The sequence below is a fragment of the Mustelus asterias genome, chromosome 12, assembly GCF_964213995.1.
Source record: "Mustelus asterias chromosome 12, sMusAst1.hap1.1, whole genome shotgun sequence".
In the NCBI taxonomy this organism is placed as follows: Eukaryota; Metazoa; Chordata; class Chondrichthyes; order Carcharhiniformes; family Triakidae; genus Mustelus; species Mustelus asterias.
This window is the reverse complement of record NC_135812.1, coordinates 14,103,167-14,116,382: the sequence shown is the minus strand read 5'-3', so window position 1 is coordinate 14,116,382 and position 13,216 is coordinate 14,103,167. Positions and strand designations below refer to the sequence as shown.

General features: G+C 43.4%; 1 protein-coding gene across 1 annotated transcript in view; it reads left to right on the top strand.

Annotated features, from left to right (window-relative positions):
* The window catches only part of vps53 (VPS53 subunit of GARP complex), a 293,849-nt gene extending 285,700 nt beyond the window's left edge, over positions 1–8,149 (top strand). The window contains exons 21-22 of the mRNA XM_078224778.1: positions 946–1,050; positions 2,470–8,149. Coding sequence (XP_078080904.1) covers positions 946–1,050; positions 2,470–2,640 — 276 coding nt within the window. The 3' untranslated portion in view covers positions 2,641–8,149. The remainder of the gene's footprint in view (positions 1–945; positions 1,051–2,469) is intronic.
* Positions 8,150–13,216: the final 5,067 nt, after the last annotated feature.

The window sequence follows — 13,216 nt, the reverse complement described above, 5'->3', positions numbered from 1 at the left end:
CCCTCTGGGTGAGATTGTGACTTCTGCCCTTAAGGGTTTTTTCAGATGGTTAGCCCTTTGTTACGCTGCAGAGGTGTATGCAACATGGAAATAGGATAAAGATCAGACTCAAGGGTAGGTTGCCTTAACCAGCCCTCTATGTAAATCGCTATGAAAATGATCTGTACTTCCATAATTTTAGGAGACAACTGGCTATGATGACTTTAACAAGTCCCATGATGTGGACCTCTTAGACTACAAGCTCTCACTTGTCCAATCAGGGAGCCCTGCATGTGTACATAATGTGGAGTGTCAGGGTTCCTGGGACGAGGAAGTACCTGTCTGAGTGTTGCTTACTATGTAAAAAAAAATCTCAATTTAGTATAGGGACAGCAGCCTCCGAGCTGTTATTTCACTGGCAAAATCAGTATTGCCAAAGTCAGTAGCATATCCTGGGGCAGTTGAGAAGTACATCAATAAATTGTCCTCAAGATTAGAGAAGTCAATAATACTGAAAGGGAGAAAATGGCACCAGTAGATGGTTGGGAGGGGGCTCAGAGGAACATGGCGTTAGTTGAAGAATTGAAGGAACAGTCAGAATTGGCGTATCGTCTGCTCCAGGTGAAGCATTCAAGCAAAGGCCCTGCCCACCTGTCCCGTGAGTACATGCGGCTGGTAAAGATCAGCTGGCACTATTCAAAGATGAACAGATGTTGCCAGGCCCACCATTCTTCATTCAACAACAACAAATTAACTGGGCATTAATCCCATTCTGATTTGTGGGATCTTGCTGTGTGTAAATGATCACCATATTGGACTGGATAATGACATGAATGAGATATTGTTTATGGATTGCTTTGTGGGATGTGGTAAAGTCTGATGTCAACAGGAGTTTTATTGGCAAAATGTTGAGTTGTCAAACTCTCCCTAAGCACATTCTAACTCTCCTTTTTCTCAATCCTACAGGTGGTAATGGCACCTCATGAAGCGTCTGTGGTGTTTGTAGATAATTACATCAAACTCCTGGCCGATTGTAGCACGGACACATTCCAGAAAGTTCTTGATATGAAGGTGAGGTCTTCAGAGATGTATCTGATAAAATGAGGGTGCAAATTAAAACTTCAGTATTGTGTTCAGCTGAGCCTTCAGCGTAGGAATATAAGAAATAGGAGCAGGAATAGGCCGTTCAATTCTTCAAACCTGCTCCACTATTCAACTAGATCATAAAATCCCTGCAGATTCTTATTTCCCTGCAGAAGAAGGCCATTCAGCCCATCGAGTCTGCACCGACTCACCAACAGAGCATCTTACCTATGCCCACTTCTTGCCCTATCCCCACTTCTTGCCCTATCCCCGTAACCCCACACATTTACCATGGCTAATCCACCTAACCTGCAACTCCTTGGACACTGAGGGACAATTTACTGTGGCCAATCCGCCTAACCTGCAATGATGGATAAAAAGGTGCAGAGACAGTCACAGGAGCTTAGATTGTTAGAATGTAACCGGTGACAACTTTATTGGATGTAATGTGGCCAATGGGAACAAGATGTAAGGGTCAGCTGACCCAGTAAACCATGGAACCAATTACAGAGTGATGTAATAGTCAGCTGACCAGCTGATTCAATGTAAATAAGAAACTATGTAGAACTGTCGGGAGCTTGGAGTGGCCCAGGGCGAGGCCCCAGGTTTGGAGTAATGATGTTTCTTTATTAAGCCCTTTCTTTGATTTATAAGCTGGAGTAAGTTTTGTTGTATTTTCGTATCTGCATTTTTGAAGAGTTCCTTCTGAGGAAACACAGATGATAGTTGACCAGTGGTGATGAGGATTGTGTATTTTTGCCATGCCCCCCAGCACAGCTTCTCAGAAGTTGTCGTACTCTCTGCAGCTATTCACCTCAGTGTCCCAGCACAGCACCTTACCATCATGTCCAAAATTGCAAACTCATCAAGTGGGGAATCGGCAATGAGAGTACTTGTTCTGTCATTCAGCAGCAGTTTATTAGGGCGCTGCCTTTTAATTACACCTCCTTGAGTCTGCCATACTCAAAATCAGTTCTTGTGGAATTTTAAGAACTTAATTTTTAACACCCTGAAATCAGAAGCAACTGTGAATTAATCTAGACGTTTAATTAGTGCACCAAATTGTAGCTCTGTGAGTTAGTTACTGTGATTTTATAGGTGTAGTCACCGAGACAGAGCTAACCAGCAACTTAAACAGGTGCAGAATAATTATATAGAATATACAGCACAGAATCAGGCCATTCGATCCAACAGGTCTATCTATACCAGTGCTAATGCTGCACATGTGTCTCTCTCCCCTCTTCGTCTAACCCTCTCTGTCATGTTTATCCAGCTTCCCCCTTGATATGTCCACGCTACTCCCCTCAGTCTCTCTTCAGGGTAAATCCCAGTGTCAGCAATAATGTGGTACCTGTGAATTATAAGAAATGATTATTTTGGTACAAATGTCCCTTTTCTGTGTTGCAGGGTCTAAAGCGGAGTGAACAGAGCAGCATGCTGGAGCTTTTCCGACAGCGACTACCCACCCCTCCGTCAGGCGGAGAGAACAGTTTGACCTCTTCACTGTCTGCCCCGTCCCCTGAACAGGAATCTTCCAGGATCCGTAAACTGGAGAAACTGATTAAAAAGAGACTGTAAATGAAGGACAAAAGTGGCATAGATGAGGTTGTGCGAGATAACTGCGCTATCCAGTGGCCAACTGGCAAAGGTCCTTTCTTTTCCTCTCTCCTCCCCTCACCCCCACCTCCCAGTCACCCTCCTCTTTTCCATTTTCTCTGTCACAGGAGCAGCAGCTATCCTGTTTGTTTCATTCCTGTTGCTGGAGATGTGAATTCACTATTGCAACTGCAGTAATCCTTCCAGCTGAGGAAACCTCCAGCAGACCAGACCTAGCGATACCTTCGGAGCTTATTGTCTAACTCTTGTTCTACTATTCTGGTTTGGAGTCGGACGTCTTAAGTTGCCTGAGCAATTTTGCGTTCTGACATTGCACGGGAGGCTCTAAATTGACCTGGCTATGTCTAAAACTACTGTTAGCGAGTTTTAATGTCACTGGCATGTTGCACAAAAAGATAATTCATTAAAGGTCTAATGCAGTCATGGAGGTACAGTCGTCCAAGAGTTTGAGGCAGCAGACTCTCCAAACGTGTAAGGGAACCCTTCTTAGCAATGGACTGGTTGCCCAGCAATTGGCTGGAACAGGAACGACAGTGCCCACAACCCTTCAGGAGCCAACACAGTACTGTTCTGTTGGAATTGGAAAGATCCCATTATAGCAACACACTTGACTTGTAAAGGAACACTAGTTGCTGATCACTGAGGTTACACAACCCAATTTCTTCAGCTGACCGATGGTGCAATTTCCTTTTTGCGAAGGAAAGATTATACAGTTCACATGCTGAAGTTCTGCCACATCCTGGAGTGCATTTTCTGCAATGCACTCCAGAAACCTTCAGAACATTACCAGGACTTTTGAGTCCAGTCACCATTTGCTAAGGGCAAGAACACAAAACAGTTTCTGATGCCCTCACTCACTTTGTGATCCCAGAGATCTCACAACAGAGGTGTGTTGGTGTATCTGCAAAAGTAATTAACGTTTATTAGTAACTCTCTGTGTGGCAAAGTAATATTAAAGAAGCATTAGATATGCTGAACGCTTATTAAATCTGACTACTCTTTAAATGAAATAGGGCGGCTCAGTAACTCGAGCAGTTGAGAGTTTGATTCGCAAGTGGAGTATCGTGAGTTTGTGTGCTAACTCTCTCTGATTTGATTGAATGTTAAGAGTCTTTGTTAATAAAGTAAGTGAAATCTCTTGGGAGAAGAGTTAAGAAGCAGTTCCATTAATTTAGTGCACATATCAGCATTACCATTGGTTGTTGCATAAAGAACTGAAAATTGAGAGCGCTTTGATTTCACCTCTGGGTCTTGGGTCCGATCTTGGGTAACACTTGGATGAAAACCCCTTGTGGCTGGAAAAGTGATATAAACTTGGGCAATCTCAAAATAGTTTCTCATCGGCAGGAGCCCACAACAGGGTCAAAAGACAACAAAAAAAGGAAAAGTTAAATTGTCATTGGTATAGAATGGATGCTGCTTTGAGGTAGGGTTAAGACACATTGGGAGGGAATAGTGGAAACTGTACCTTGCAGAGAAACCTAGTCTGATCTGAGAGCAACTGTTGCTGAAGCTGGATTTAAATAGTGGGGATACTTTAAATCTCCATGAGCCATTCATTTTTGTCACTTTGGGAGCTGGAGCACTCCCTACCTCCACAGCACAAACTCTTATGAGCAGAACTTTCTATTATTGGGGGGGGGGGGTGGGGGGAGGAGGAGGAGGAGGAGGGGTCATTTTTGAAATAGCTAAGATTACATTTGAATTTGATTTATTATTGAAATCAAAATCAAATGCAATCTAGCAATTTCAAAAATGGCCCTTTTTCTCCCCATAACATATAAGCATTTTCTGGCTTTGATGCGAACATCCTCCAGTGACCCCTCCAGAATTCATGAAAATGCATTCCCATTGTCAAAACAGCTTTACCTGCGTCGACAAGTTCAGGCTGCACTTCTTCAAATTGGCTTCAATGTGTTTGCACTGCATTCCATACTTAACCTGAATTATCCAATTTGAATTATCTAGCACATAGATTGAGCAGCCTGTAATTCCCTTGTGATCACACAGGCTAAACTGCTTCATGTTGCGCAATCAATGCCAATTCATACAACAGACTTTAAAGACATAGGTCTGTAAATCAAATCAAAAACAGAGTGCCGATACTTATCATTTTAAACTCTTAAATATGATTATCAGTATCTTCACGCACATACACAGGCAAATATACCCATTGGCTGTTAATATTGTTCCATTTTTACACGTTTTTTAAATCTCCTTGCTTAGGCTTGCTGGGGTAGTTTCACACTCTCATGCCGCCATCCCATCAGCACCTTCATCACTTGCAACCTTTCATGAGCATGTCCGCGACAGTGAATGTTGCTAGGCCGTTCTACCTTCCGGACCAGTTCAGCCAAGCTCATTCCCCTCCTTATCCTCTTTTATCTTCACACGACGTCCAGAAGTTGCAAAATACTGAGGATACTGGAAATCTAAAATACAAACAGTGGGTGCTGGAAAACACCAACAGGTCTGGCGTAGAAACATAGAAAATAGGAGCAGGAGGAGGCCATGTGTGGCCCTTCGAGCCTCCTCTGCCATTCATTATGATCATGGCTGATTATGATGGCAGCATGTGTGCAGAGAGAAACAGAGTTACCGCTTCAGGTCCGTGTGGCTCTTCTTCAGAGCTCTGGTCTGTTTTCCCAGCCATTTCTGTTTTAATCCAGAAATATGCACCTACCAACAGCACAAGGCAACTTGGATAGCAATCGGGAGCAGAAGCCCTCTGAGACTGGTCTCTGTCTCTTGTCCCTTTCCTCAGTCACAACCCAGATCTGGTGGCTAATCATTAGTGGCCCAACTGTGATCCATTGAGCTGAATTAATTCACCAGGAATTGAACCTGCGTCAAGAATGGACAGCATAATTCAGCATCCAATAGGGTTCTGGAGAAAACCCTCGAGAGCTGTATGTTTACATTCCAGTTTTTAATAAATAACATTACCAACATTAGAAACTGGAATTAAATAAACTCAGTGACTGCATTTGTACTTTATGGTTGTAGAGTGCTTTGGGACATCATAAAAGATGCAATATAAATACAAATATTTCCTTATTGATCTGTCAATGAACACCTATTTCTTGAATGTCGCTTTCAAACATTCTCTTTGATGCTCAAGTAAAGTGATGTGTTTTTGTTATTTTGTATAAGAATAAGAGATTGTCTCTTTAACTTAAAGAAACACAATCAAGTTAAGCACAGGTAACCATCTGGTATTTGTGAAGAAATCTGTCACCATCCCGTATTGTCAAAGGGAAGGGACATCTATGACTAACAACTAGAAAATCTAAAATGTGGCTATTGGATTTAAGGTCTTATTTTCACTAAAGCAAAACATATTGGCATTAAAAGTTACAATCACAACAGAAAGGGAGCAGAAATGGCAAATAAAACCTGTCTAAACCAATTTATAAATGTAGAGTGAAATGCATCGGGGCGGCACAGTGGTTAGCACTGCTGTCTCACAGCAACGGGGACCCGGGTTCGATTCCCGGCTCGGGTCACTGTCTGTGCAGAGTCTGCACATTCTCCCTGTGTCTGCGTGGGTTTCCTCCGGGTGCTCTGGTCTCCTCCATTGGTCTGAAAGACGTGTTGGTTAGGTGCATTGGCCGTGCTAAATTCTCCCTCGATGTACCCGAACAGGCGCCGGAGTGTGGCAACTAGGGGATTTTCACAGTAACATCATTGCAGTGTTAATATAAGCCTACTTGTGACACTATTAATAATAAATGAAGGTATGTGGTTACATCAATATTGTCTGTAATTGGAAAGAGAATTTGTGTATCTTATCTTGCTTTGTGTTCCAGTGTGAAAGAAACACTTGATAAGATTACACACTTTTGTTTGGAATTGCCTTTTTTATTTTTCCTGATGTGTATAGTTCTAAGTTTATTTAAATCTGGGTCAGAACATTCAATGTGTTTGTTTCCAAGATGTAAATTTTCTCAGTTACTTCTTATTACTGTCCAGTTTCACCGCGATTCTGGATATGGATGTACAGGTCAGAGTTACAAAACTGCCACCAGGTTAAACCTTGTATGATGCTGCAGTGATCCTGCTGTGTATGCCTGCTGGTAGATAAATGCACTGTTGGAGCTGTTTATTGCATCATGCAGGCCTGTGAGTATATATTAATCACATATGTCACTGCTCATTTGTCTCGGTGTGATATTACTGGTTGTGCTAATTAGCCGATTAGAACTAATTTTAATGTTAACCTAAACAACTGATCAGAAATATAAATAATTGATTTAATTAATTGTAGCAACCAATGGGGGTGGAAAAGGGGTAATTAGACATTGTTGATTTCAGTGTGCGGAACCTATTATTGAGAACACTGTCACAGTACAAAAACACTATCGCCTTGAAATTATGCCATGTGATACTTGCATGTAAAATACTTGACCCCTCTGCGTTATATTCTCTTATTTGCTACTTTAATGGTAGTCTTATCTGTTCATTTTAATTGTTAAAGTCTCTTAAAATTGCTTGCAAAGGAATGTCCTATGAATGGTTTAAGTATATGTACACTACCATAGCACAACATAACTTCAAGGCTGTTGATTCTGGGTCTTTAAATTCATTGTTCTGGGCTCTTTGGCTAGAGAACTTTGGGGGGAAATCTAATCAAACAATTCCACGTGACTAAAAACCACATTGAATTATTTGTTAATTGTTTGCAAACAACTCTTGGTGCAGCTCAAACTGTGCTTTATTGGTTAACTCGAGTGATTCTAACATGAAGAAAGGCCGTACAGAGTATGTTGCACCCATCCATCCCCCGCACAGTGCTTGATGACTTTGCAAAGTGGTCCTGGTCTTTTGAGGGTTAGAGCTTACAATTTGAATATAAAATGAATACTCCTGATTGCCGGGAATATACTGCAAGCATTCCACGCCAGAAAAAGGACACACGTTTGATTCCAAGTCTTGGTTGTGTTCATTGAACTCAACCAGTGTGTAGCACTTGACTGCTTCATGTGCCCCATCCCTGTATGGAAGAATAGAAAAGTCAACCAGAGTGCATACTCCCTTTCGCTGTATCCTGGGCCATGTTGAAAGGAGTGTGTGTGGATATCTGAGCCAGGACGGCATACCCTCTGGTCAAGGATTCTTCCAGTCTTCCCTACCTGGAGTGGTCACTTGGGTGAGGTGCCAGAGAGGTGCTGTCACCTACTGCGTGGTAGTCTGCACCTCTGCAAGAAAAGGGGATTTTAGCAAAACAGGTGTATCTTTTACAATGGGCTGAACTTTGTACACAAACGGTGTAAGTAACAAATGGGCAAATATATGATGTATTTATTTTCATTTAATGACCTGGACTGCGGTGTTACATTGTCATTCTGTAGGATTAATGTTAAACTGTCTGAGACTAAAGCTTCTGTAATAGTGTGTCTTGTAAACAGGCTTTATCTTGGCAAGCTTGTCAAATACATTTTCAATAAAAAGACATGACCAGAATTTCAACGTTCCCTCTGTGCTTTATTGTAGCCATTTTTTAAATAATTTAATTCCTGTTTCATATACAGTGCATTTGTAGTGGATGTTTAACTGTAGTGCAAAGCCGGACAGAGAGGCAGACTCCAATTTTCCCTTCTTCTAAAGTGAAATTCTCATCCCTGGCCTGAATGATGACTGAACACTGCTGCGAGTGAGTTAGAACACTCGTTACTGCTTGTTGTCAGGTCCAATACTGGATAGAGGCAACGGGCACAAGGCGTGAGATCTGATATCTGATGAGTCTTTTTGTAAAAATGTTGATACATGTGAAGCCTCTTTGGTTGGAAGCAACTACTAGGATTCAGGTTCCAGCTCTCCACAAGTCTGCACCAGTCAAAATGATTGGATAGAAATTTTGAGGCCTGACAGGGTGCGGCGAGTGCCATCATTTCCAATCTGCAACATTCCCTGACATGTGTTTGAAGATCTTCTTCACCTTGTCAATTAAAACCTCTGACACACAAGGTACTCCTCGGTTTGAAGATCAGATTTGTCTAGTGTTCAGTTTAGAAATTTGTTGATTGACCTCTGGAAAACCAAACCATCTACTTCACAACTGGACAGGTGGTGATGCTAGTTTGAATAACATTTGCCAGTACGTTAGGAGTTTAATGGAAAATAGGCTAAAGATGGCCTGGTTCTCCAGTTGGTATGCATACGAAAACATTAAGTGGCAGCAACCATCTACATTTAAGACTTTGTATCCTTGAGATAGCCAGCTCCAAATTTCCCTCCACACTACACATCATCCTGGCTTTCATAGTCTTAACAAAATTTGTTACCAAGAAACAGCTGAGCGCACTGGACACAGCATAGGCTACTGGTCCCGATGACATCTGGCTGCAATGCTGAAGTGTTGAGACCCAGAATTAACTGTGCCCCCGAAGGCAAACTGGGCCAGTACATTTACACGACTGGCATCTCCCCAACACATTGGCGAATTGCTCAGGTATGTCCTGTCCAATCCGGCCAGTTCCTAACCCATCAGTATACTCTCAATGTCAGAAAAGTGACGGAAGGTGTCATCAACAGTGCTATCAAGTGGCATTTACTCACCACTAACCTGCTCACAGTTGCTCAGTTTGGAACTTGCCAGAACTACTTGGCTCTGCCCAAGGACAAAGGAGCTGAATTCCAGAGAGATTCTTGTTGGAAATGGTCACTGCCTGGCACTTGTGTGGTGTGAGTGTTACTTGCCACGTATCTGTCCAGGTCTGAATGTTGTCCAGACCTTGCTGCGTGCAGTGTCTGAAGAATTGCAAATGGAACTGAACACTATACAATCAGCAAACATCCCCACGTCTGACCTTATTATGAAGGGAAGGTCATTGTTCATGGAGATGGCTGGTCCAAAACATTAGCTGCTCCTGCAGCGATATCTTAAGGCAGAGATGATTAGCCTTCAACAATCACCTTCTTTTCTGCTAGATAAGATTCCAGCCTGTGGAGAATGCTCTCACGTATTTCCTCGATGCCACACATGTCTGTCTTATCTAATTGGGAGATGCTTTTTATGATAATTCAGTGTGATGTAAAGTGAAAAGGAAGATCCTCGCACTGTTATATTTTGCCATGAGAATCACAGAAACGTGCTGGAGAGTTGTTTTTTTTTCCCCTGATTATCTCAAAACCCAATCTTGTTAATCTTACAGCTAGTTCAGACAGTGTGTGTGTGTGTGTGTGTGTGTTCCTCACAAACATTTACTTTAACGCAGCCATCCAACTTTCAGAGGAGGTGAAAAATATGGTTTTCCAAAGGCATCTAGCCAGAAACCACATGAATGCTTGTGAACTGAGAAAGGAATTACTCTTTTTAATTTGGATCTGGCAGAAACCATTCACCTTAGAGCGACGTTTATCCCAGCAGTCAAAGGCAATTTCTGGATTAAGGTTGAGCAATAGAATATGGTCTAATTTTTAAAATGGATTAACATGAAATGCTCCAAGTGGAGTTGCAAAGTAGCATTTACACTTCATGAGTACCTTTTTGTTTTCCCATCGGTAAATTTCCTATGAAGTACAGTAGGACATTTAATTAGGTTAAAGTTAATACAATGTAATTGGGGTGACAATAGTTACCACTGCTGCCTCACAGAGCCAGGGACCCGGGTTCGATTCCCAGCTTGGGTCACTGTCTGTGTGGAGTTTGCACGTTCTCCCTGTGTCTGCGTGGGTTTCCTCTGGGTTCTCTGGTTTCCTCCCACAGTCCCAAAGATCTGCTGGTTAGGTGGATTGGCCATGCTAAATTCTCCCTCAGTGTACCCGAACAGGCGCCGGAGTGTGGTGACTCGGGGATTTTCACAGTAACTTCATTGCAGTGTTAATGTAAGCTGACTTGTGACTAATAAATAAACTTTAAGTTGTTGAATTCAGGCCAGTGCTGGGCATTAAAAGTTCTCATCTTTTCAGCTTTGTTTATGCTGGGTTGAATCCATAGAATCCCTACAGTACAGACAGAGGCCATTCGGCCCATCAAGTGGAACATATGGCAAATAGTGACCACAATTCTGTTAGCTTTAGGATAGTGATGGAAAAGGATAAGTGGTGTCCCAAGGGTAAGGTGTTGGATTGGGGGAAGGCTAACTTTAGTGGGATTAGGCAGAAATTGGCAGCTGTTGATTGGGAGAGGCTGTTTGAAGGTAAATCCACATCTGGCATGTGGGAGTCTTTTAAGGAACAGTTGTTAGGGCTGCAGGATAGGCATGTGCCTGTAAAAAAGGATAGGAAGGGTAGGATTTGAGAACCGTGGATAACCAGGGAAATTGAGGGATTGGTCAAAAAGAAAAGAGAGGCGAACGTTAGGATCCAGGCAGCTAAAAACAGAGGGAGCTCTGGAGGAATACAAAGAAAGTAGGAAAGAACTCAAACGAGGAATTAGAAGGGCAAAAACGGGTCATGAAATGGCCTCGGCAGACAGGATTAAGGAGAATCCCAAGGCATTTTATTCATACGTTAGGAACAAAAGGGTTGTCAGGGAAAAAATCGGACCTCTCAGGGACAAAAGTGGGGAATTATGCTTAGAGCCCAAAGAAGTAGGGGAGATCCTAAATGAATACTTTGCGTCGGTATTCACAAAGGAGAGGGATGTGTTGACTGGGAGTGTCTCGGAGGGGAGTGTTGACCCAATAGCGAAAATCTCCATTACAAGGGAGGAAGTGTTAGGTTTTTTAGGGAATATAAAGACTGACAAATCCCCAGGGCCTGATGGAATCTATCCAAGGCTGCTCAGGGAGACGAGAGATGAAATCGCTGGGCCTCTGACGCAAATCTTTGTTTCGTCACTGGACACTGGTGTGGTCCCAGAGGATTGGAGGATAGCTAATGTGGTCCCGTTATTTAAGAAGGGTAGGAAGGATAACGCGGGAAATTATAGGCAGGGGAGCTTGACATCCGTGGTAGGGAAGCTGTTGGAGAGGATTCTTAGAGATAGGATGTATGCGCATTTAGAAAGGAATAAACTCATTAACGATAGTCAGCATGGTTTTGTGAGAGGGAGGTCATGCCTCACTAACCTGGTGGAGTTTTTTGAAGAAGTGACTAGAATGGTTGACGAGGGAAGGGCCGTGGATGTCGTCTATATGGACTTTAGTAAAGCGTTTGACAAAGTCCCTCATGGTAGGTTGGTGCAAAAGGTTGGATCTCATGGGATAAAGGGAGAGGTGGCTAGATGGGTGGAGAACTGGCTTGGTCACAGAAGACAGAGGGTGGTAGTGGAAGGGTCTTTTTCCGGCTGGATGCCTGTGACTAGTGGTGTTCCGCAGGGCTCTGTATTGGGACCTCTGCTGTTTGTGATTTATATAAACGATCTGGAAGAAGGTGTAACTGGGGTGATCAGTAAGTTTGCGGATGACACGAAAATGGCTGGACTTGCAGATAGTGAGGAACATTGTCAGAGGCTACAGAAGGATATAGATAGGCTGGAAATTTGGGCAAAGAAATAGCAAATGGAGTTCAATCCTGATAAATGCGAAGTGATGCATTTTGGTAGAAATAATGTAGGGAGGAGCTATACGATAAATGGCAGAACCATAAAGGGTGTAGATACGCAGAGGGACCTGGGTGTGCAAGTCCACAGATCCTTGAAGGTGACGTCACAGGTGGAGAAGGTAGTGAATAAGGCATATGGCATGCTTGCCTTTATAGGACGGGGCATAGAGTATAAAAGTTGGGGTCTGATGTTGCAGTTGTATAGAACGTTGGTTCGGCCGCATTTGGAATACTGCACCCAGTTCTGGTCGCCACACTACCAGGAGGACGAGAGAGTGCAGAGGAGGTTTACCAGGATGTTGCCTGGTATGGAAGGGCTTAGTTATGAGGAGAGATTGGGTAAACTGGGGTTGTTCTCACTGGAAAGACGGAGGATGAGGGGTGACCTAATAGAGGTGTATAAAATTATGAAAGGCATAGATAGGGTGAACGGTGGGAAGCTTTTTCCCAGGTCGGTGGTGACGTTCACGAGGGGTCATAGGTTCAAGGTGAGGGAGGGGAGGTTTAACACGGATATCAGAAGGACGTATTTTACACAGAGGGTGGTGGGGGCCTGGAATGCGCTGCCGGGCAAGGTGGTGGAGGTGCACACACTGGGAACGTTTAAGACTTATCTAGACAGCCACATGAACGGAGTGGGAATGGAGGGATACAAAAGAATGGTCTAGTTTGGACCAGGGAGCGGCGTGGGCTTGGAGGGTCGAAGGGCCTGTTTCTATGATGTATTGTTCTTTGTTCTTTGCAAGTCTACCTATCCACAATCCCAACTAGACCCTATCCCCGTAACTCCACACATTTACCCTGCTAACCCCTCTTGACACTCGGGTCAATTTAGCATAGCCAATCAACCTAACCTGCACATCTTTGGACTGTGGGAGGAAACTGGAGCACCCAGAGGAAACCCACGCAGACACAGGGAGAACGTGCAGACGCCGCACAGTCACATAAGTCGAAATCGACTTGGGTCCCTGGCACTGTGAGGCAGTAGTGCTAACCACTGTGCAACCGTGCGCTGGGTTGAATCTGGAATGGACTCCCCCAACAGGAT